At 37.8% G+C, this 23,894-nt stretch overlaps 1 protein-coding gene across 1 annotated transcript in view; it reads right to left on the reverse strand.

The window, feature by feature from the left end:
• Positions 1-23,894, reverse strand: part of shank2b (SH3 and multiple ankyrin repeat domains 2b) — a 204,809-nt gene that overhangs the window by 163,542 nt on the left and 17,373 nt on the right. Inside the window, exons 2-5 of the mRNA XM_022683849.2 lie at positions 10,989-11,029; positions 10,743-10,872; positions 7,287-7,480; positions 1,275-1,478 (exon numbers count right to left, since the gene is read on the reverse strand). Of these exons, the coding sequence (XP_022539570.2) occupies positions 1,275-1,478; positions 7,287-7,472 (390 nt within the window). The 5' untranslated portion in view covers positions 7,473-7,480; positions 10,743-10,872; positions 10,989-11,029. The remainder of the gene's footprint in view (positions 1-1,274; positions 1,479-7,286; positions 7,481-10,742; positions 10,873-10,988; positions 11,030-23,894) is intronic.

A 23,894-nucleotide genomic window follows, 5' to 3' on the forward strand; every position in this document is an offset into this window, starting at 1 on the left:
ACCTTTAAAGAGAACATACTATGCAAAGCTCACTTTTTGCATGCTTTTGTATTTCAACTTGGGTCTCAACTGCCCTTTTAAACATTTCAAGCATGACAAAATCCATCCATCTGTTTTTTTTGCGAGCTTTTGGATGCTCCCTTATTTTGACATCACAATAAGAATCTGTCTGAAGGTGGAGAACCTTAGACAGTACACAGCAGAGTTAGCCAGCAGACTTCTTCTGATGGAGGGATCTGTACCTACTGTCAAGTATTTTTCAATAATGAGTTTTGTGTTTCTATCACAATTAAGCATGAACTAGCCTGTGTGTGTTTTGCCATTTAGCCCAAGTTAACACTAATGTGTGGTAAATGCTCAGCACATATGCATGGAACATGGTCAGCAACAGCTGACTTGCATAAAAGTGACAGAGCCCTTAAATGGCTTATTATAAAAGGGACTGAACTGGCAAGAACAGAGCTGGTGGGATCTTTTTATGTGTAAGTGTTTTTTTTTTTTTTTTTTTTTGTGCAAAGAACTTCATGAACATGTTTAGTATAGTCCATATACCTACTCTAACTTGTGTAGAAAGAGAAATAATATATCCCCTTTACAATACCTACCTCCTGATAACATTTAACAGTTATTTGTAGATAATATTATTAATCATTAATATAATTAATATTTCAAGTGCCTATGTTTTGCTGTTGCAGTGGCACATTTAAAACAAACAATTAAAGGTCTCATTGATACATATTTTCTGTAAAGCATGAAATTCACCGGAGATCCTGTATAAACCTATATAAAACACATGGAGGTGGGTAGTCAAGGTCCAGAAACTAAAAATCTTAATTTCTTTACTTTTAACTAGTGTAAAAAGAACTGATTTAAAAATACACCTACCTATCCCAATTGTCTTTTGCTGGTGGTGTTCCACTAATTCTAACCAATTATTCCTTAGCTCTGAATTAATGGGCAAAGCATATAACACTGATGTGTTATTTGCACAAATAACACAGGAACAAACTGCCATACTGTTGTTACTAGTGCTGTATTTTTTTTTTTTTTTTTTGCGGAAAGAGCCCTTTAATAGAGACCTTCAAGTGATTAAGCTTGGCATTCCTTTTCTTATTCAAAACAATAGAAGCTAATCTTCATACACTAAACGCTTTAGACAGCCAAGTCTTGTCTGATAAACTACATTTAGAATACAGGGAAGAAGAGGAAACTTGATTTCTGGCCAAAGCATCTGTTTATATGAGGTTTATTTATTTTGCAGTGATTGTCAATACCTCCAGAGTGGGAACACCCTTATTGGTGGGCAGGGAGTAATCCCTCAGCGGTCTCTCCTCCTCCAGAAAGCAGCTCTCTCTGCCGTCCACGGCCGGCTGGAACAGCCCGTAGTTCAGTACATCCCTCAGACTCTGGGTGAGTGTGCACAGGATCTGCTGCTTGGCCGCCCAGACCGTGGCGTCAGGCTTAAACCTCATGGATTTCTGCCAGAAAGCACACAGACAGAGACACACACGGCTCTATCAGGCTTACACAGGTGTACACACAGACTAGCAAGATCAGCGCGTGGCTCCATGTTGCCTGCCAGCTGTTCACAATCCTCGTCTTTTCAATGCATAAAAGATGAACAATGGGAGCTGTTACATAAAGCCTTGATTCTATAAACGGTGCAGTCTGGTGGTGAGTTGGTACTGAGAAAGAATGCTAAATGCTGATTTCAGTTCAGGTGCTATTATATTTAAGCAATAATACACGAGAGGGAGTGCTATAATGTGTAATATTGGCACTGCTGTGCTGCAATCGTAGACACAAACCGCGATTATAAACCTTTTGTAGTATTGCAATTATACCACAGTTCCATTATCGTTGTTAATTTAAAGTTAAAGAGGATGAGAAATACGAGTGGCCTCTATTTTTGGTCGTTTCAGTCAGAATTGTGGGAATCTAAGCTTAATATAAATAAACGTAAGAGCTTTTCTCAATCAAATAAACTTTTTTTTTTTTTTTTTAGGAGAGAAATCTGTGTAGGTTAAAGTCCAGCGTTTGTTTGACTTTGAAAGAAAATGTTTTTTTTTTTTTTATTAAATTTTTGTTTACTTCGGCGCCCCCCAGCGGTAAGACCTGTGGAATTACAAGGGTCCACCTTACATTCAGCTTAAAATACCCGATGTTAACTAAAAATATATATACACTTAAGCTTTTATTTTAATAAGAACATCTCTGACCATCATCCCTGATATTGGACCACCTACTGGAGACATGGCGTTTCTGCACTGTTCCTATGGGATCCAGCGCCCCTCAGTGGTGTATAATGAAATTGCATTTGGTTTGTATTTGGTTTGTAAGCGCTGCATTGTCTCTAGGTTACCTATATGTAGCGGAGTAATTCATGGAGAGCTTCGGTTACAGTGCGGTTACTGGCTGATAATGTTACTCATAAAATGTTTCTCTGCAAATCGCATTGCAGAGTTAGAACTAACAGTGGTATAATCTATTTTATTGTGCTTATTTAAGGGCATGAATTAAAAATCAGTGGAAGCACTCCAAATAGAGGGATGAAATACCCACTTTTTCATCATCAATTGAGGCAGAGATGCAGACTCAGCACCCAACATTGGTTATGTAATTTTGGTAGCTAAATCTGTACAGTTTGCTGCTTTTTGTAAAGCGCTATGTTTGTTAGCTCTGCTGGTTTAGGATTTTCACTGTTTGTGTTGGGTTATGTACACTCCAGAGGGGTATCCAGTTAGTGGCTTTAAAAAAAAGAAATCATTGCTCTATTTCCTCTATGAGGTGTGTTTGTCTTACAAATTCTATTAATTCTATTATATTCTATTAATATATGAGTTTTAATGTAAGATTTGCAAGAATGAGTGAAGCCAGCATACATATTGACGTACAACACTCTGTAGTTCTAGTAATTGAACAAAGAAACCGGAGCATCATATGAATATTGTGAATATGATCAATAATTGGCTTTTAGGATCAGCTGATCCAAGAAAAAATGGCTGATATCCATATCTCCACCTCCATCTCCATCTTGGTTGAAAATAAATCAATACCAATTGACAGCTGATATAAAGTTATATTCTGGTAAGTTATATATAACATGTATAGTAAGTTATATTCTGGTTATATTCCTGTAATATTCTGGTAAATGTTGACTAAACTTTCTTAAAATGTCTTTAGATATTGTGTCCAATTTGTAGCATTATCATTAAATATTTCTACATTTTTAAGTATGGATATTCAAAATCTATATAAAGGACACAGCCATTATTAAACATTACTGTTATGAATGGACTGTCCTAGACAATGGCCTGATGCACTAAAGCCTTGTCTTTGGAAAATGCTTCATGATGATAAATGGAAGCACAGTTTTAATTGGAGATGACTGAATTACGCAGGACTGCAGAGGAATATGCAGTCAGCAAAGAAACGTTAATGGGGCTGCAATTACGTCTTCTGCAACTGCAGACTTATTCTGAGACTGCTCCGCTCTGTATGCAGACAGAACGCTCCCTTCACATCCAATTTCATAAACAGTGATTCCCTGTGTCTTGTAGAACACTTTTAGTGTAATGGATCATCCAGAATTTACAAGCCGACCTTTTAGCTTTGTGTAAAATTTCACCAAGCAGCATCCAAATCTCACTATTAATCAATCCACTCACTGTGACCAAAATTTTGTGCTGCATTTCTTTTATCATACCTGTTCTAAAACTGATAAGACTGGATTTGGCTTCCATATTTATATTATAATCACATGAGGTTTATACATATGAGTGATTTTCCTGAGATACGCCAACTTGCTTCTTAGACACATAATAAATGTAAAAAAAAAATGCAGCTCTGGAAAAAACTAAGAGAGCTCTTAAAAATTATAGGTTTCCTTGATTTTACCAAATTGAAAACCTCTGGAATATAATCAACAGGAAGATGGATGATCAGAAGCCATTATACCAAACTGAACTGCTTGAATTTTTTAACCAGGAGTGGCATAAAATTATCCAAAAGCAGTGTGTAAGACTGGTGGAGGAGAACAGGCCGATATACATCAAAACTGTAATAAAAAACAGGGTTATTCCATCAAATATTGATTTCTGAACTCTTAAAACTTTATGAATGTAAACATGTTTTCTTTGCATTATTCTGAAAAGCTGAGTAGTCTGTCAGGTCTGCATCTTTTTTTTGTTTTTTTTTTATTTCTCATTTTCTGCAAATAAATGCTCTAAATGACAATGATTGGAATTTGGGAGAAATGTTGTCCATTTTTTATCATCTTGAAAAATGACTGTTTCCAGAAAATGACACCTCTATCGGCAAAGAAAATAATGCAGACAACTTTTAAACGTTAATTCCAACATTACTGTAACCAAGCATAATCTAACTATAATGAAATAAGATATATTTACCCTTTATACTTTCCTTTTATAAACTAAAAAAATGTTCAGAAAAAGGATTTTCTCCAACATTGTCTCTCAGCATTTGTTTATCAATTCTTCTTCAAAAACATTATAGACACAGGTTGTGTATGTTCATCTGTATTCCGCATGATAATACTACCAGTGGGCTGTTAACGGAAAAAGACCAAATAGGTTCTATTTATGAAATCTCTGTAATGAGTAGGGGTATAGACACGCCTGCATTGTCAAGATGGCAATGAACTTCTGCTAGAAAACTGTTGTCTAGCCTTATTTCACTCAGTGGTGCACCTGTGTTTTCCATTGTCAAGATAGCAATACACCAGAAATTTACTTGAACACAATTAATTTCCAGAACATCACACCACATATGTGCAAAGATATATTCACAAGCTCTGTTGCGATTTAAACAACTGAGGGGCAATGCTTGAAAACAGACTGTTGGCGAGGTGTAAGATAGCAATGAACCCACTGTCTCATTTGGACACAGGATTACCTTTATTAGACAACAACTCTATATGCTTGTTTGGAACAGACAACAATGCTTGCTTTTAGAAATTATGCACCAGAAAAAAAAAACAACCAGCATGGTCAATGGCAGAGGATGCGATTACCCTTGCTGTCAATTCACTATCGCTACTATTGCTGTAGCGTAAATTAACTATAAGGAGAAGAAAAGGCAAAGGTGGAGACTAGGACCGAAACAAACATAACAAGCCATGTGCGAAAAGGTGCACAACAAACAGGAAGCAGGGTAGACATGATGGCAAGGCGGAGCTGCAGCTGACACTTGTATTGAATTATGAATTTTGTGAATCGTTATTGCCCTAGAAGAACAATGCAGTAAAGCAACGGCAGTAACTGTGAACCTGTGTTGTTTACACACACTTATGTGCACTTATGAGCTTTTAAGGAGTAAGAACGCAACACTTTAGCACACTCCACCACCAGCTTTCCCAGCAGCACAAGCTGCTCTTTCTGGCTCTCAGCATCTCCTGTAGACCAGCGGCTCTCGGCAGGAAGCTGCTCGAGTATGGAGCAGGAGGCAATTTACAATAATGATATAAACTCAGGCCAAACCACATGGCCCCTGCTGCCTCGGGCAAACGGCAACACGGAGCTCACTCTGCGTGTGTGTGTGTGAGAGTGTGTGAGTGTGTGAGTGCTTCTGAGTGTGTGCACACGCTTACTCTGTTTTACTGTCTCCTTGGTGGCATAAAGTCCTGAAGATGACAACAGGAAGCCGTGAACATTCTGGGGACAATATGCTGGTGTGCAGAGAGTGTTTACTGCACTAAAACAGACTTAGCATTTTGGATTGGATTCTAAAGTCAGGGCTGGAACTACATTACATGTATCATATTTTTTATCATATTTTTATAACTCAAACTTCCTTTAATTTTCCCAAAAATCGAATTGAAATTAATTCAACCAGTCAGGTATTAAGGAGCAGTAAAGCTACTCCACTTTAAGAGTTTCAGTGAAGTTTCTCCAGCAGCGAGACTGGAGCAGCATACTGTAATCATTAGCCGGTAACCACGCTAAGCGCTAGCTCTTTCACCAATCTGAGGTAAGCATTATCTACCTGTAGCCTGCGTGTTTACCATGATTAAACAAGCTACATGGGACGAACCGCTAGCTAACATTGCTTGTCCTTCCTCTCGCTTTCTTTTCCCTGTAGAGAGAACAGCTTCCTCTTTTTTTCATCCTTTATTATTTATTTATTTTTAATTTTCTCCAATTTTATCTTAATTTACCTAGGTCAATTCTCCCACCCATTCATCTGTATATCCCCCATCAAAGGCGGAGCCACAAAACAGGGAGTGTTGTGCTGTACGACTTCACCCTAGAAGTGATGAGTGTCACGGGTGACCCAGGCAGGGAGACGAGGAGACGGACGCAAATGCAGGTAAGGGCGAAACGAATAATTTAATAAATAAATAACAAAGATAAACAAAGAGACAAGCAACAAATAAACAGGTAAACATAAAACAGGGAGATATATACAAGGAACTGGGGAATAAACTAAATAACTGAAAATAGATAAACATATAACCAAAAAACAAAACAAACGAGAGAAACTAAAGAACATAAACCAAACCAACTAGAGATAATAATGAGAAAATAAACAGGGAATATATATACAAGAAGATAAACGTGAAACAAGGGACTAAGGCTAAGAAAACAAGGAAAACACTGAGCGAAGCTATAGAACACTGAGAGAGACAAACAACAGAGGTTAGTGCAAAGACCGACGAGGGACAAGTGTTACAGGGGATCTATATAAAGAAACAGGAAACACACTAGAATAGGAAACACGTGGGAAGGGGCGGAGCTACAAATGAGAAACACGTGGTGGAAAACTACTGACTAGAGACACAGAGGAGCACAGGTCACGTGGGAATAACACACAGGGACATGAAACAAGACCAGGACGTGACAATGAGGGGAAAGAGCGCCATCTATCCATGTCAGACTCCGGCAGCTGATGGTAAGCTGCATGACCAGGATTCGAACCAGCGATCCACTCATCATTTGCAGTAAAAGAACTGAAAATGAACTATTGTGTCCAATTTCTTTCCTCTATACATGTTATAGATAGATAATAATAGATAATGACAGTGCTAAATATAATATATACTGTATATTAAATAAAAACAACATTATAATGTAAAACAAATGTGTCCTAATCAAAGGCTTGTGTTTGCTGTACCCTGGTCTGGTAAGCTGCCACTCTTAAGCGAGTCCTTAAGCTCCAGAGGTGCTGCAGCATGACTGACCCTGTCCACTGACCCTGGTTTTCTAAGCTGAGAGGTGTGTGTGTCTGAGTGTGTGTGTGTGTGTGTGTGTGTGTGCGTGTGCACTCACAGACTGCTGCAGATCAGGGATAACCACACAGATGAGAATAGAGTCTGTCTGGCTGTTGCCCAGCCGGCCGCTGGTGGGTCGCTCCACACAGGGACGTTCGTCTCGCGAACTCTCCGACTCTGAGCTGCCAGAGTCAGAGAAACTCTGAGCCATCTCCTCCTCGCTGGACATCAGACTTCGAGGCATTTTAAGCACTGCAGAACAGAAGAAAAAACAAAGACAATTGTTGATTTAACTGCAGAACCATTTAATTTAAATATTTCTATATTTCTGTGTAAATTTGACCTAAAACTACATCAGATTTGAATACATTCAGTCCTCAAAGTGGAGTGAACTAAAGCAAGCAAATAATGCTTAACCCTTTTAGACCCTGCATCCATTACAATGGACAGCATGTGTTGTCTTTTTTTAATGGTTCGTTGCAAATAACACTAATTAAAGCCTACTTTTCATCAGAAAAAAATTACATTTTTGAAATATTTATGATTAATTTACGGTATACTTATGCCCCTCCGTCTGCATTAGAAATGAAAAGCTCAACTCAAAAACTCAAACATTAGGGCATTGCATCACTTGCAATTTTTACAATGTTTTTGTGATTTAGACCACTTTTATTCATTTTTATTACTTTTATCATTTATATTTAAATACAGCTCTGGACAAAAAAAAAGAGAACACTTAAAAATTTTGAGTTTCTTTAATTTTATCAAATTGAAAACCTCTGGGATATAATCAAGAGGAAGATGGATGATTACAAACCATCAAACCAAACAGAACTGCTTGAATTTTTGCATCAGGAGTAAAGGCATAAAGTTATCCAAAAGCAGTGTGCAAGACTGGTGGAGGAGAACATGATGCCAAGATGCATAAAAAACTGTGATTAAAAAAAAGGGTTATTCCACCAAATATTGATTTCTGAACTCTTAAAACTTTGTGAATATGAACTTGTTTTCTTTGCATTATTTAATGTCTAAAAGCTCTTCATCTTTTATTGTTATTTCAGCCATTTCTCATTTTCTGCAATTAAATGCTCTAAATGACAATATTTTTATTTGGAATTTGGGAGAAACCTTGTCTGTATTTGGTCAGGGTGAGTGATTAAGTGATTGATTTAATTATAATACGATCTCATTGCATTTGAAATGTTTACACCTGCATTTACACCTGCCTTTTTATGTGTCTGTATGCAATCTAAACATGCTCCAAAGCATATGATTTTGAGCAGAAGGGCTCAGTAAGGATGCTCCAGAATAAACACAAAATCACTCTGGCTTTATGAGCAGTGGTGAGGCTCTAAAAAAGAGCTTGTTTATGAAGCACCTCCAACAGTAAAATCCAGCTCCCACACCTGCTGTGTCCTATTCACATGCAGAGAAAAGTGCGGCAGTCAAGTGCAGTGAAAATGATACGATTAGAGAGGAAAAAATAAAGCAAAAGCTAAGACAGGTTGTTCAGTGCGATGTATGAAAAGAAGCATGAGAAGCTCATCTCAGGAAAAGTGCAGTGTCCTGCAGAGCCGTACGTCCCAGGGTACATTTAATGCCTATATAATCAAAAGTGCCTTAAAGGTACAGAGGATGAGTTGCTTGCTTAAGCAAGCTTAACCCTACAGATATCCTGAGGGTATTGTTGTTCATGACGCATACACTCTAAAAAACAGAGGTACGATATGAGTACTTTTTTGTACTCAAAGGTACACTCTTCATAATTGTACCCTCAAAGGTACAATATTGGTCTTTACAGGGTCAGATTTATTCCCTCTGAAGTACAAAGTAATTTCTAACAGCAATAAGTACAAATTTGTACCATTTAACCTGCAGCCAAAGGGTACATTCAGTATTCTGCATCACTGTACTAAGAAACTATATATATTTAAATTGCACATTTTTTATTTGAAAGCCAGGCAATTTTGGATCATCAAGTTTTTGAGCCATATTTAGTTGATGTTTATAATCTTTATAATCTTTACTGGCACAAAAACCATGGGTACAAAAAAGGACTTTCACTGAAAGGTACTTTTTTTTACCTCAATATAAGGTAAAGCCCCAGCAACAAGCTGTACTTACTTTTCTAAGAGTGTAGCAGTGAGAGCAAATAAGCTAATAAACTCTGCTAGAGCTTAAAACAGAAAGGAACAGTTCTAGAGCAGCTCTATAGAATCTATATCTAACCTATATAACCTTTTATCTCAGGCAGATATTAAAATAATTACACAGTTATGCCAAATGCGATAATGCCCTATTTTAGCGAGGCATCTACAACTTCTACTACTGACCTTGGCGCATTGATATCTTAACAGCACAGCGCTTTTGTGAGTCTTAGCTGTGAGGATACTGATCTGTGAAGGTGTGCGAGCAGCTCATTTAAGGGAACAGCAATGCTATTTTATTCTTGATTCTGTTTATTGTTAATGTAACACAGTGGATTAACACCAGCAGATGACATATCTCTCCAAACCACCACTGATTGGTGGAAACTTCACACTAGACCTCAAACTTAAAGTTTGGACTGTGTCTCTCCACTTTTCCTCCAGACTCTGCTTCCTTGATTTAAAAAAAAAAGCAAAATTAACTGATGATCAGTGATGGTTTGGAGTGACATGTCATCTGCTGGTGTTGGTCCACTGTGTTTCATGTGTCAGTGGAGTTTTTTCCTGGAAAATCTTACAGCACTTCCTTCTGCTTCCTTCTGCTGACAACTTTTATTGAGATGTGAAATTCATTTTCCAGCAGGACTTGGTACACTGTCCACACCGCCAAAAGTACCAATTGGTCTAATACAATATTCTTATTTTCTAAAACACTGACTTTTGGGTTTTTTATTGGCTGTAAGCCATAATCATCAACAATAAAATGAATGAATGCTTAAACTAGATCACTCTGTGTAATTTTAAATGGAATTACTGAAATAAAGTAACTTTTCGATGATATTCTAATTCTTTTGAGATCACATGTTCATGTTACAAATATTAAAACAGAAAGATGCCCAATAAAGCCCTCATTTGTTGTTCTTTAAAATGAAGTGTTGCTGTTTCACTGTTTTTCAGCATAAGAATGAATAAAATATCACTGGTATCGTCTCCTCTCTGCAGCAGCCCCAAGCAACAACTATACTACCCTGCATGGAAATACAAATCAATTACAGCCCAGTGAAGCACAACAGATCTGTACAGTAGAATAAAACGATTTTTTACCATGTGAAATGCTTCACAGAAAAAAGGCTCAATAAAGGCTTATTACACTGCACCTCAATATCCCAGATCTTTCTTTCCCATCTCCGTGATTCTGCTCTGATAGGCTTTCTCATTACTGTGGGCGACCTCGGCATTCGCAGGGCTTTTCCGAGCACTCCGCTTCCACACTGCCATATAACACAGCGCGGTAATTGGACGTGACAGTGGACGAGACCAGTAGCTGCTTTCAGTCTAATACAGTGAGACACCGAGTTCAGGATTACCTGGTGTATCAATCCTGATATTCCAAATGCCACATGCGACGTGAGCAGGGCAGAGGCGACGGGAGGACGGGATGTCAGTGAGGGAACTTTACCGAAAAGCCTCCTTTACACCTTGCAGCAGGATCCATTTCTTCATCAACAAAGAAAAGAAATGCATGTAGAATTAGTTTATTTGATACAGCATGTTTTTTTAAACTTTAATAAACACTAATTTCTTTACTTTCTGTAAACACAAAGTTGAAATACCTTGTATGTGTGAAGGTTACTCCAAACCTACACCTGCTACACTGGAAAAGGAAAGAAAAGAAAAACATACGGATTTTTCAACATGAAGTCTGAAACAGGAAGAGTGCACAACATACTTTATGTAATATTAAAATTTAAGCATTATTGTATAACAACATTTTATTTATAAAAAATGGTTCTACAGTACATGGTACCAAAGGAAGGGTTCATTAAAGTCTAACGAAGGTTCTGTACAGACCCACTTAAAACAGCTCACTATACAACAGTGTATCAATCATATACAAAACTCTTAAGTATAAAGGTGCTAGAAATGGTCATTTGAACCAACTTTCTTTCCCTCGTGTTTCAGAGCATCAGTTGTATTCAGGTAATCAGGTAGAGTTGGTATTTTTCAGTAAATAGCCCGATTGGAGTAATGTTCTAATGGCAACTAAGACAAGAATTATTTTAATAATTTTTGGAAGCAACCTAAGTTCTGTCACAAAGACCATCAAACATGATAAAACAGGATCTCATCAGGACCACCCCAGGAAAGAAAGACCAAGAGTTACCTCTGTTGTACAGAATAAGTTCATCAAGTTTATTAGAGTTACCAGTCTCAGAAAGTGCAAGTTAATAAGCTCCCCAAATAAGAGCACATAAATGCTTCACAGAGTATTTTGGTTTGTTTAATACTTTTAAGTTACTACATGATTCCTTATGAGTTCCTTCATGGTCTGTATGACTTCACTATTTATTTACAATGTTGGAAATAAAAATAAAAACACTTAATGAAAAGATATGTCCAAACTTTTGACTGGTACTCTAAATCATGTCTGTAGGTTATTCTGAACCTGCATTATAAGGCTAACCCATCAAACATTAGGTTAGCTGCAGTGCTAATATGTGGGCTAAACCAAGTCAAAGCTGCAATATTAACAGACACAGTGGCCAATCTAATAAAATCATCTCTGATCTATACAAGGATTGGACAATGAAACTGAAACACCTGGTTTTAGACCACAATAATTTATTGTGGTGACGGACAGTTCTGGTGGAAATAAGAGAGTTGAGGTGCACATTGAATTCTGTCGTGATTTGAGCAGCCGTGGTTTTATGTTTTTTGGATACAATCCGGGTTAGCACCCGAACATCCCTTTCAGATAGCTTCCTCTTACAGCGTCCACAGTTAATCCTGTTGGATGTGGTTGGTCCTTCTTGGTGGTATGCTGACATTACCCTGGATACCGTGGCTCTTGGTCACAGATGCGCCAGCAAGACGTGCACCAACAATTTGTCCTGTTTTGAACTCTGGTATGTCACTCATAATGTTGTGTGCATTGCAATATTTTGAGCAAAACTGTGCTCTTACCCTGCTAATTGAACCTTCACACTCTGCTCTTACTGGTGCAATGTGCAATTAATGAAGATTGGCCACCAGGCTGCTCCAATTTAGCCATGAAACCTCCCACACTAAAATGACAGGTGTTTCAGTTTCATTGTCCAACCCCTGTTCATTTTAAGACACATTATTAAATGCTTAGTCTTAGGGAGAAGGAAAAAAGTGTGATTATTTATGATAAATCAAAGAATTGATGTGATTAATTGACACTACTAGCGCTATTTTATTTCACACAATTAGTGAAGTAATGTTAAAGTCATTATTGATGTCTAAAGTCTCTCAAACATTTTGATGCTAATTAATTCAACAATTGTACTGGATTGATTTAGAGTATTGACTGATGTACAAAGTAAGCGTATTGTTACTGATACTGGAAAAGAAAAAAGTCAGATCATTGCATCACTGGAGATCTAATGTGTGAATGCTAAATAGAAAGATGGATAAAGAAGAACAGAAATTGTCAGATAAAGAAACACAAAGACAAACAGACAGATAGACAGACAGAGAGACAGACAGACCGACAGACAGTAAAATGAAACCCCCGGGGAAACCCCTGACCACTAGACCACTAACACAGATCAACACACACTCATTTTAGTGGTTGCAGCTCCAGCAAGAGGTCAAGTGTTAAATGTCTGACTGGGGACCCACTCAAAAAAACAATCAATCACTGCTGCACATAAACGAGACGACCAATTAAACCAGCTGCAGTTCACAGGACTTCCTATCACAGCAATGACCAATATAATAACAGAAACATACACACACACACACATGTACACACACACATATACACACACACACAATCAGTTTTAACTAGGTCGCCGTCTCGGTCTGGGAGTCGCCTGACAAGCGCACGGTCGTAACAGGATAAAAACAGAGCGCGTTCACGTCCTCATCCCCTGCGTCCGGACCAGACAACCGCGCCATCCATCACAGGCGGCATCTTCGCTCTCTTCCTCGACCCCTACAGCACGGGGAAGTCAGCACTTTCCCGCTTTCACACCCAGGCTACCAGCAATTAAACCCTCATGCAAATTCCCCCAGTGCAATTTACCGCAAAGAAGCTGTCATTAGACTGCACAAATGTACAAATACACACACAAACAAACACACACACACACAAAATCACACACAAAGACTTTCCTTACCCATTCATAATGAAACATTCATTATAAATGCTCATTAAATTCAAATTCTCATCTTATGGGGATTCTGGTGCACAGCTCACTACCAACAATCGTCTACCAACTCTCACATCTAAATAAGCACAGAACGTTACGCATGCGCTCCCCACTGAGGGTAATGAAGCCTCCGGCTGCAGAAGTTCACAGATTTCAGGAGACCTAGTTTCTCCTAGAGTCAGTGAGAATGTAAAGGCCTGCACAGCAATCGCCGTCACACAGATTAATAACTGTGACTTTTAAAGGTGCGACAGACTGTTTTATTTTGTCGCTGTCCAATGAAAAACAAGTATCTCCAAACAAGCAGCTTTACAAGAGAGAGAGATAAAACCTTCTTAACTTTCAATGGAAGTTAATATTAAAAAAATAGTTTATTTCAGGTCATTCTGGAGAATTTTTATTTAGCCACTCATCAAGAAATGTTGAGATTTAATGAGATTTTTCATTTAATAACTACAATACATGGGTGATTATTTAATTGGTAGAATTTTTTTAGATATTATGCTTCCTTTTGAAAAGTAAAGTTTAAAATACATTTAAATACAATATTTGATATTTGCATACTAGTGTCATATGCAAATCTTTTGCATATATGACATGCTAGTATCTAGTGACGTAAAAAAAAAAAGAAGTCAAGAGTCCTCTCTGTGTAGTAATAATGCCCTCTATGATGAATTGTCTGCATGTATGTGACAATGTTGTTCTAGGATTTTTAAACAGGTGTGGGCATTTCAAAGTTGTATCCTAAGGTAACACTTTATAATCAATTTAAATACTGCTGTCTAGTGGTGGACAATTATGGCCCTAAAATAATATCACAATATTTCAGGGCATTTTTGTGACAACAATATTCTTGGTGATACAACAAGTTAGTTAAAAAAAAAATTATTTTTACAATTTATTGTGGTATAAGATTATATCCTACAGTTAGTTCCAACCTTGCAATGTGATTGGCTGAGAGATGCTCTATGAGTGCCGTTATCAGCTGGTAATGCACTGTAACCGAAGATCTCCATTTATTATTTCACCACATACAGGTAACCTAGCAACAATTCAGCACTTTTAACAGCCAAACAGCGCAGCTACAAACAGAGCAGAAATTGAACTATTTTAAATCGCAGAGTATTTATAACCAAACATTTTCTCGTCCTCTTGTGGTGTGATCGCAATAATACACAAAAAGGAGTGCTATAACATGTAATATTAACAGCAGTGCCAATATTACACATTATAGCATACACCTCTCGTGTTTTATTGCTTAAATATACACCTGCAAACAAAATACATTACTGCATTAAAGTTTAATTTACTACACATATGAGTTTAATACACTCAGTAGAAACAAAAAATGTTTAAATGTTTTTGTAAACAGTGATTACCAGCATCATTCTGTCATGTGAGCACAGTTAATGCGCACAGGTTATGCAGTTTGAGTGTTCTGTTATATTTCTATTACTGTATTTTTCTCACTATGAGGTGCATCATTTTATAAGATGAATTATAAAAGAAAAAGTCTATTTTCTGGTCTATTTTCATACATAAGGCGCATTTTAAGAGAAACTATAAGGAACTTCTACTTCAGTAGGTCTCACCGCTGGGTGGTGGTGGCAGGGGGAAGCTAATTAAGCTAAGTACATCTAAGCTAAGTAAAGAAAACTGTAATAAAAAAGACTTAATTTTGAAGTCAAACGAGCGCTGGATGTTATTTTATACAGATTTCTCCCCTTAAAAACTGTTTATTTGAGTGAGTAAAGCGCTTCCGTATATTTACAATAAGCTTAGATTCCCGAATTTCTAACTGCTAACCGCTAACCGCTAGCGATGCACTGAGGAACCCTGAGTGCTCCAGTAAGCCAGGGTAATATTAATTAGCTAGCAGTTTGTCCCACTTAGCTTATTTTAAGACTGTAAATGCACAGGCTACAGTCTGATATACTCACCTCTGAACAAAGAAAGAGCTAGTGCTGTTAGCAGGTAATGCTAATGCTGCTACAGCAGTCCTAGCCGGGGTTAGCAGCAGGCTACAGGTTGATAATACTCTTCTCTGAACAGGGAAATAGCGGTTAGCGGCTAATGCTAATGCTACATTAGCCCCAGTGTTGGAGAAACTACACTGTAACCCCTGTATAACTCATAAAAGTGAAATGTCTTTACTGCTCCTTACAACCTGACTGGTAATATTCTGCCGATATTTGTAGTGTAAAAAATACGGTATATATTTCTTTTTTTTTCACTATAACTATAATATGATATGAATTATTTCACAGTCCTTTATTAAATGCATATAAATAATGTCAATATTTATTTTTTTCCTCTAAAATAAATATAAAAAATATATAAATATAAAAATATTTTACAAATATCGTAACACCAGTAAAATTGGCGCTGAATGAACCTTCTCCATGACCAAGAGGAATAGATTACATTATTAAATTTCTCACATCAACCTGTCACTATTCTCATATGACTGACATGGACTTCCCTGTCAGTCTTTGTTTCCATGGTTACGTATGACATAAATAAGTGTTACTGCTGTTTCAGTAATGACGGTATTATTGGTGGCAGTAATACTGTACATTGTAAATAATATGTTTTTTTGTAGATACTAACACTTTTGTACACAAGCTGAGAAAATTACAGATTTGAGTTGGGCCAGATATTTTTAATGTCATCACGTGGTGGGCCACAAGTGGGGTACGGGGGAGGGTATGGGGGGTGTAAAATATGAACAGTTCTTAAATAGGGTTTAACAACCCTCTGGGCTGGAGAGCTACTAGTCTGTAGCACCACATCCCATTACAAAAAAAACGCTGTTATAAGGAGATAGTGAGCCCACGAACGAGCAGAAAAACGAAAACGGGCAGAAACTACAACCACACCGAGCACCACAGAGAGATAGGGAAGTCATGTAAACAAAAGCTGGCCAGAGAAGCATTTTAATTATTTATTTATTTTTTCATAATTTGCTGACCCCTGATGTATTGATAAAGCTATTTATTTTGTAAGAAGTCTTTTAACTTGAATTTGTAACCTGGAGATGTACAAGTTTCCCTAATTGAAGAATCACTCATGTACAATATCTGCTTTAGGCAGTGGCCTGCTGAAGTACTGGCACATTTTGTAACGCTGAACTTTGCGCTAATGAAAAACGTCTCACCTGTTTTTCAGTGTAATGAGCGAGGCAAGGGAGCGAAGTGCAAAGACGGGGTCTGATTTAAGAAGCATCATCAAAGTCATCTTCATCAAAAGCAAGACACAAACACATCACCATGTAGGCAAATGAAGAAGATAGGGGAGCTGCAGTGTAAAGCAGAATAAATAACAACACAAAATATATATTACGTAATGATGCTCGGCTTGAAAAATAGAGCAAATAAAGGTTAGGATTCTTCATTGGGAAACTGTTCTACCAATTTGACCTAAAAAAAATACTTATATAAGATAACAACAAGCAACCATTTGATTCCATGCTTCCTTTTACTGTATAGGTTTCCCTTATGCCATCAAAACTGCACTGGACCCCACCATACCTCTGAAGATGTTCTGTGGTTTCTTGCACCCAGACTTTAGGTGGCAGCAGATCCTTTTAACTGAAAGCTTCCGTAAAACTAAAATAGCTCTTTTCCACCAAAAGAACTCTGGTTATTGAACCAGTTCCAATTCGGTTTATAAGAACCGTGAAACAGACACGCCCACAGATGTCATCACGGTTCACACTGAAGAACCTAGTGTTCTACGATTCCTCTGCGAATAAATGTTTCTTGTTCTGGAACTACTTTTGTTGGTGGAAACTCGGTAAACTGTTTAAAAAAAAGTTTGCAAAGCTGAACAGTACTAATTCTCAGTCAGTAGAAAAGCACTAACAGTCTTTACCTTTGCCAAGATAGCAATACACCAGCAAAAACACAATTAACACAAAAAAGACAAGAATCTGAGGCATTAACCCTTGTGTCAAAAGTGACCCGCTACCATGTTTAGCTGTAGGAAAAATACCTTAAACTATCTTTTTCCAACTTTTATGACTTTTTCTAAAAGCACCCCATCATTAGAAAGAGTGATACTTTGTTTTTGTTTATGTTTCCATGTGCGCTGTACACCACTAGGGTACAAAGATTGCCTTATGGGTCATGACCTATGAATTATAAAAGCATTTAAACACCAGAAAAAGTATAAAGGCCACACAAAAACTCTCTCTAATACACACAGAATAAAACATCATAAGAATGACTCCAGGGCCAACAGTGTATTCAGCTTCCCATGTCCAGGACATTTCATCCCATCCACCTTTATCCTGTTCATCACACCAGCCATCAAAAAAAATCTTCCTAGAAAAACAAATTTGGAGGATTCAAAATTCGATTAGGCTGCTTTATTTTGGGGCTTTGGTAGGGCAAGTCATTTTTGACCCATAGGACAAGGGGAGTAAACAGAATGTTAAGATCGCCAAAGGGGTTAAGATCACATATTATGTTCAACCTGCAGGTAAAAGTGGCCCAAATCCCGAAATCCTGTAGATTAACTGTTGATTAACCTTTATTTATAAACAGAAAGTAATCTGTAACTCTCAATCTGCTGCATGACATGCATGGCTGCAAAGATGGGTTAGATTCTGGCAGAGATGCAGAATTCAGCAAAACACCTACAAACAATTGTCAAATCAGTAAATCAAGCAAATTAAAAACTAAACGTTTGCAATGTAACAAAAGCACAAACCCAGCTTTGGACTCTTGTTCTTGTTCAGGTGTAAAAATGCCTTTTATAAATGTTATAATGTCTGATGCACAGAGTACTGTTTTAGGCTACATTAGTTACTGTGGTTCATACTGTGACGGCATTCCAGTGGGATTTAATGGGATGTATCAGCCAGTGCCCCACTACACCATTACTGGAGACATTTCTGCAGCATGCAATAGAAAATTCTCCACTTCTGTCTGAAATATCCCACAATATTACGTACCAACAGTTTCTCATGCATTGTTCTTTTAATTTGTAACTTTTTTGCAGAGTTGGTTTGTTTGGTTTTGCTGAAACACTCCTAAATATTTAGTTTTCCGGAACAGGAATCTTTAGTCCCTGTGAGAGTTTTATTATCCTGGATCATAATTTATTCCTATCCATTTCGTAAAGTCTTTCTCTAGACAGACCCAAATACTCAACACAACAACAACACACACCTTCACACACACACACACACCAACAGATATTCTAAGTGCACCCTGACCTAGAAGCATATTTTTTCCACATCATCTAACTAATTCAGATGTTCAGAGCTTTCCCGTAATTAATTCCGTAATGAGAAGCACTGATCATTTGACTCACACCAGGTAAAGGCAGCACACTCTGCAGACTCACTAAAGCACCGGCAGCAGAATCACTGAGGAAATCATCTCAGAACATTGTGAAGAGCTTCAGCCGTTCCATGAACGCCTCTCTGGTCATCAATTCAGAGCCCAGTAGAGCTGTGTAAAATACGCCAGTGTGTGATTTTCCTGTCTTATGAATGAACGCTTTTTTGAAAAGCTCACTGCAAAAAAAGCCTGAGTCAGAGAGGAATCACTAATAAATCACGAACCCACCACTGTACCATTAAATGACAAGAGAGTAACTCTACACAGTCTTACAGTACGATACTGTGCTGAAATATTGAATTAATCTATTTACGCTCTCTTATGAGAAGCTTTTATTCACTTTGTGTGACTTGAAAACAAAATAACATGTTGTAGGTCCCCTCATGCCTGCAATGACACTGGTGCTGTTCGCTGGTTGGCCTTCCTCAAAAAAAAATTGGTAGATACTGACCCCTGTGTACCAGGAACTAGGGGTGAACGATACAGCTCTAAAATAATATCACGATATTTCAGGGTATTTTTGCGATAACGATATACTTGGCGATAAAGGAAAACTAAAATAATTCATTCATTTCAGGAATATAGTATAATAGTATAACAGTATAATCATACTGTGGCAAAATAAACAATATAGCATAAAATAATATAATGCAGCAAATAATATTGCAGAATATTTAGTGCATGCATATAAACTGCAAACTAAAACAATTATACAATAAATACACCTAAAGCTTCACAGTAAATAATAGACTACTTTTAAGACAGAACAGCCCTATTATCACGATATGGATTTTTAATATCATGATATTTCTGTGTCACAATATATTGTATACGATATAATATTGCCCACCCCTACCAGGAACACCCCACAAGACCTGCTTGGTGGTCTGGAGAGCGTTTCTCATCCAGGGTGCCACGACATGATGGTGTGCCTCTGGCATCATCACCCTACTTCCGCCGTAATCTGCCCCGGTCTATATAAGGCTCATTAAGCAAAACAAAACAGTCGGATAAGTTAAACTTTATTCAACTTATTCACAATAACACTTTTCTCTTTTCTGTTCATTCCTTTTTCACGAATCTATCAAATTCTTCATCTTTGGAGCCCAGATAGTGGTGTACCTCACCCAGCATTGCCTCCCTGTCCCAAAACATGCAGGCTCCCGCCTTAGATGAACACTTAAACACTTTATTTTTACAAAAAAATCCCATCATAAAAAATATTTTGTATTGCTAACAATATGGTAAATCTGTGCGTAAAAACTGTGTGGAGAATGCACTGCATTACGGTAGCATGGCAGCTATTTTTTCCTTATTTCAATGTATTTTAATGTATTTTAATGTACAGTACTAACGGTGCCGACATCAAACTGAACAAGGTTGTCATCAAGTTGTCCTAATATAATCCATGTACGGATGCCCACACAGGACAAATTCAAGTTCACTTAACACCACTGGGAGCTGCTGGATCCCGTAGGCACAGTGCAGAAACGCTCCAACATCTCCAATAGGTGGCACCGTGTACCACATAACCAAAATTTATACATTAAGGTGCACTGTCGATTTTTAAGAAATTAAAGGATTTTTCAGACGCTGTACAGTCTGAAAAAAAAAACGGTAGATGGCTTAAATGGCTGTTTTATTACTGGATTTAAAAATTAATGTCATTACTCACTGTTTAGTGGGCTTGCTGGTGCTGTGCCAAATTCAGCACCCCCGCCATGAAAAGCACCCTCTCTTTTGGGAGCATGTCTTCTTGATAAATTCTGATTTCTGAATTTCAGCACAACACCGGCATGTTTGCTTACAGGAACGTTTCATCGCTGACATCATCTTATTTCATGCTTGGGCACGGATAGCGCTCACACTGCATGCATATGGTGCTCGACTCCAAGTAAACCATGCCCTGCCCCACCTTTCCAAGTGGTCCAGGGCACGGTTAAGTGTATCGTGCCCGGGCATGGTTCAGAACAATCACACTAGTCACTCGAGCCGTGCTTTGGGAGGTAACCATGCCTGGGCATGGCACAGACTCCCTAGTGTGAGAACACCCTTAATCAGAATTTCCCAACTGTAACAATGAGATAACCAACACAGCAGCAAAAGTGAAGACACAATAGCAGCTTCTTCCATGAACCTGAAGGACTATGATTTAGTAAAATATTGATTTACTGTTATAGGAAGCACTGATTAGTATTAAGAATCCAATAACATTATATAAAAAAATAAGTTAATCCAAAAATTCAGAATGAAGTTAAAGAGAAAATGTGTGTGTTTGGAGTGTGAATTCAAGCAGGACGTGATGTTCTGTCCAGATGTTCTCTCCAGCTCAGTGATCTTCAACTGTACCATAACAGATAAGACCCAGATAGAGACGGGTCAGTGGGTTCAAACAAAGAAAATGTGAAACTGCTATGTGGCTTATCATTAAAATAACCTAGTTGTTTGCTTTTTAATGATTATGCTCCTTATGCTATATGACTTGGGACAACATTCTTACCAAGGTAGTAGAGTAACTACTGTACATGTGAAACAATGCAAACTGGCTATGTTTAAAATAATTAAGTAAAACAGTGGCTGTAAAGCCAAGAACCACTAGTAGTTCAGAAGAGCTTAAGGGGTTAATTATAGAAAAGATAAACTAGTTTGGTGGTCTAAGTGACCTGTGCAAATGTAATATTTTTTGTTCACACCTGTATTATAATCTGTAATGTCAAAATCCTGAAAGTAACCTCTTGTACAAATGTCTGTCCAGTCTGTTTGTCCAGGCTTGAGTTGAGCAAGTTGGTAATCAGAGACTCTCTGCACATACTGCTAAATATATTTTAAAATTTTCCCCACCTAATATTTATCCTAACTCATTATGAGAAGCGAGGGCAGGTGGACAACAGATACAGGCCCAGGTCTCTTATCCCAGTTGACCAACCCAAGCTCTGGCAAAATTGTGTAATTTCATAGCGACCAAGGCTGCAACAGTATGTGTATGCATTTTGAATCATACTGATGGGTCCAATGTTTGCTGTGGGAACTATAGTGGTTTAGGAGTAGTAATACAGTTACTGTAGTCTTGTTTGTCCCCCTTATCTCTCTTTCTATTTAACTCTCATCTTTTATACTCAGTCTTATTTTTAACTCTCTTTATGCTTTATCTTTTACTTTAATCACATCTTTAACACCATCTTATTTCAACTCATAAAAGCTTTTTTTTTAGAGAGTTTGTGAGTGAGGGGCGGACCTACAGTCATTAGTGGAATTCCATTGAACATGATCACATTTACATTTTGCTGCTTAATAGGGGTGTGGTGAGATCTCATGTCACGAGATATTGTGAGACTAAAACCACACAGTGTTTCTTATCTGGTGTTAAATGGGTCTCACGAGCTATGCACAGGTAACCAAAACAAATGTTTGATAATTGTTTGTTAAACTGCAGCACTGGTCTGCTTGAGTGAGCTGCTGTGCGCGCACACACACACACACACACACACACACACACACACACAAGCACACACATGGCGCTCTGTATCTTCTGACTTCATGTGGCCGCCAAGCCTCATTTTCCCACCCACACTTTCCCACATTCACAGTTTAAACTGCAGAGAGATATGGAATCACAGACACTTGCAGAGGCAACACATTGAGATTCAGTCATAGGTTGCCAGTTCTATATAGAACCCTTAAGGCTGATTGCCAGGTGAATACAGAAACTTCACTGGGGGGATTCTGACAGTAGTTCTGCAGTCTGAAAAGGCTCATATGAGATCATACAGGAGAGAAGTTATTGGGTTTATGGTAAAACCAGCTGCAGTAGTAACTGCATATGATAAATAATACATACAGTAATTCATAATCAAAATAAAACTGGTTGACATCCATTACTTCCATGATTGCTTAGAAAATATTGAAAAAATTCTCCTGCAGTTTTGCATATTGTGAGTTTCAGTCAAATAACACATTTTCAATCATGTAGTTTAACCTTTAAATTTAAAAACATATATTATTAAAATCACTTATTTTTTTATTGTTTATATTGTTAAAGTATCATCTCTTGAGATGAGTGTCACATGAACATCACACCCCTACTGCTGAATTACTGTACTATACAATACTGGCCATATTAACTACCTCAGGGTGTTTTATATGGCCCTAGATTGAACTGACTCTATCTTGCCCAACTGTCTGGTCAAATTAAATCAGAATAAAACTGGGTTTCTGGTCTTGTTTTCCAGCACACCGCCAAAAACTCTACCTGTGAAACACAGCTCAGCTGTAGCGAAAACCTCTGTCACACTGTTAAATGTCCCAGAAGCATACTGTACATCCACACAGGAAGACAGCAAGCCAGCATGCCGGCGTCCCCAGTGCTGAAAACCCACCGCTTCAGCACGGTTGTCTGGGACAGCAGACACAGCACGGATACAGAGCCGGCACTAATCGGCCTGGAGGACTGCCGGCTGTTAATCCGCCTCACCTGAACCCAGTCTCACATAAAATTGTTAACAGAACGCCCCTGACAAAGTGAATCCTGACATCTCTCTCTAAAACCTACAACTTAAAAAAAAATTATTTATCAAGCTTGACCAACCACAAATCAGTGGCTCCATTTGTATGTGAACATTTGTATCTGCCTCCCTAAGCACACATGCTCTGTATTTCAGAGCTTAATGATTAAAAAAAAAAAACATCAGTGTAGATTAGGCCTGTGAAGATAATTACAGATATTATTGATCTATCATACTATAAATGGACATGAGTTCAATAATATTTGATAATTGTAAAATCGATTGTTTGTTTTTGTTTTAATGTTTGTTCACAAACAGCTCTGGAAAAATAATAAAAAAATAAGAGACCACTTAAAAATGATCAGTTTCTTTGATTTTACCAAATTCAGAACCTCTGAAATATAATCAAGAGGAAGATGGATGATCACAACCATCAAACCAAGCTGAACTGCTTGAATCTTTACACCAGGAGTGGCATAAAGTTATCCAAA

This window comes from Astyanax mexicanus, chromosome 10 (assembly GCF_023375975.1).
Source record: "Astyanax mexicanus isolate ESR-SI-001 chromosome 10, AstMex3_surface, whole genome shotgun sequence".
Lineage (NCBI taxonomy): Eukaryota > Metazoa > Chordata > Actinopteri > Characiformes > Acestrorhamphidae > Astyanax > Astyanax mexicanus.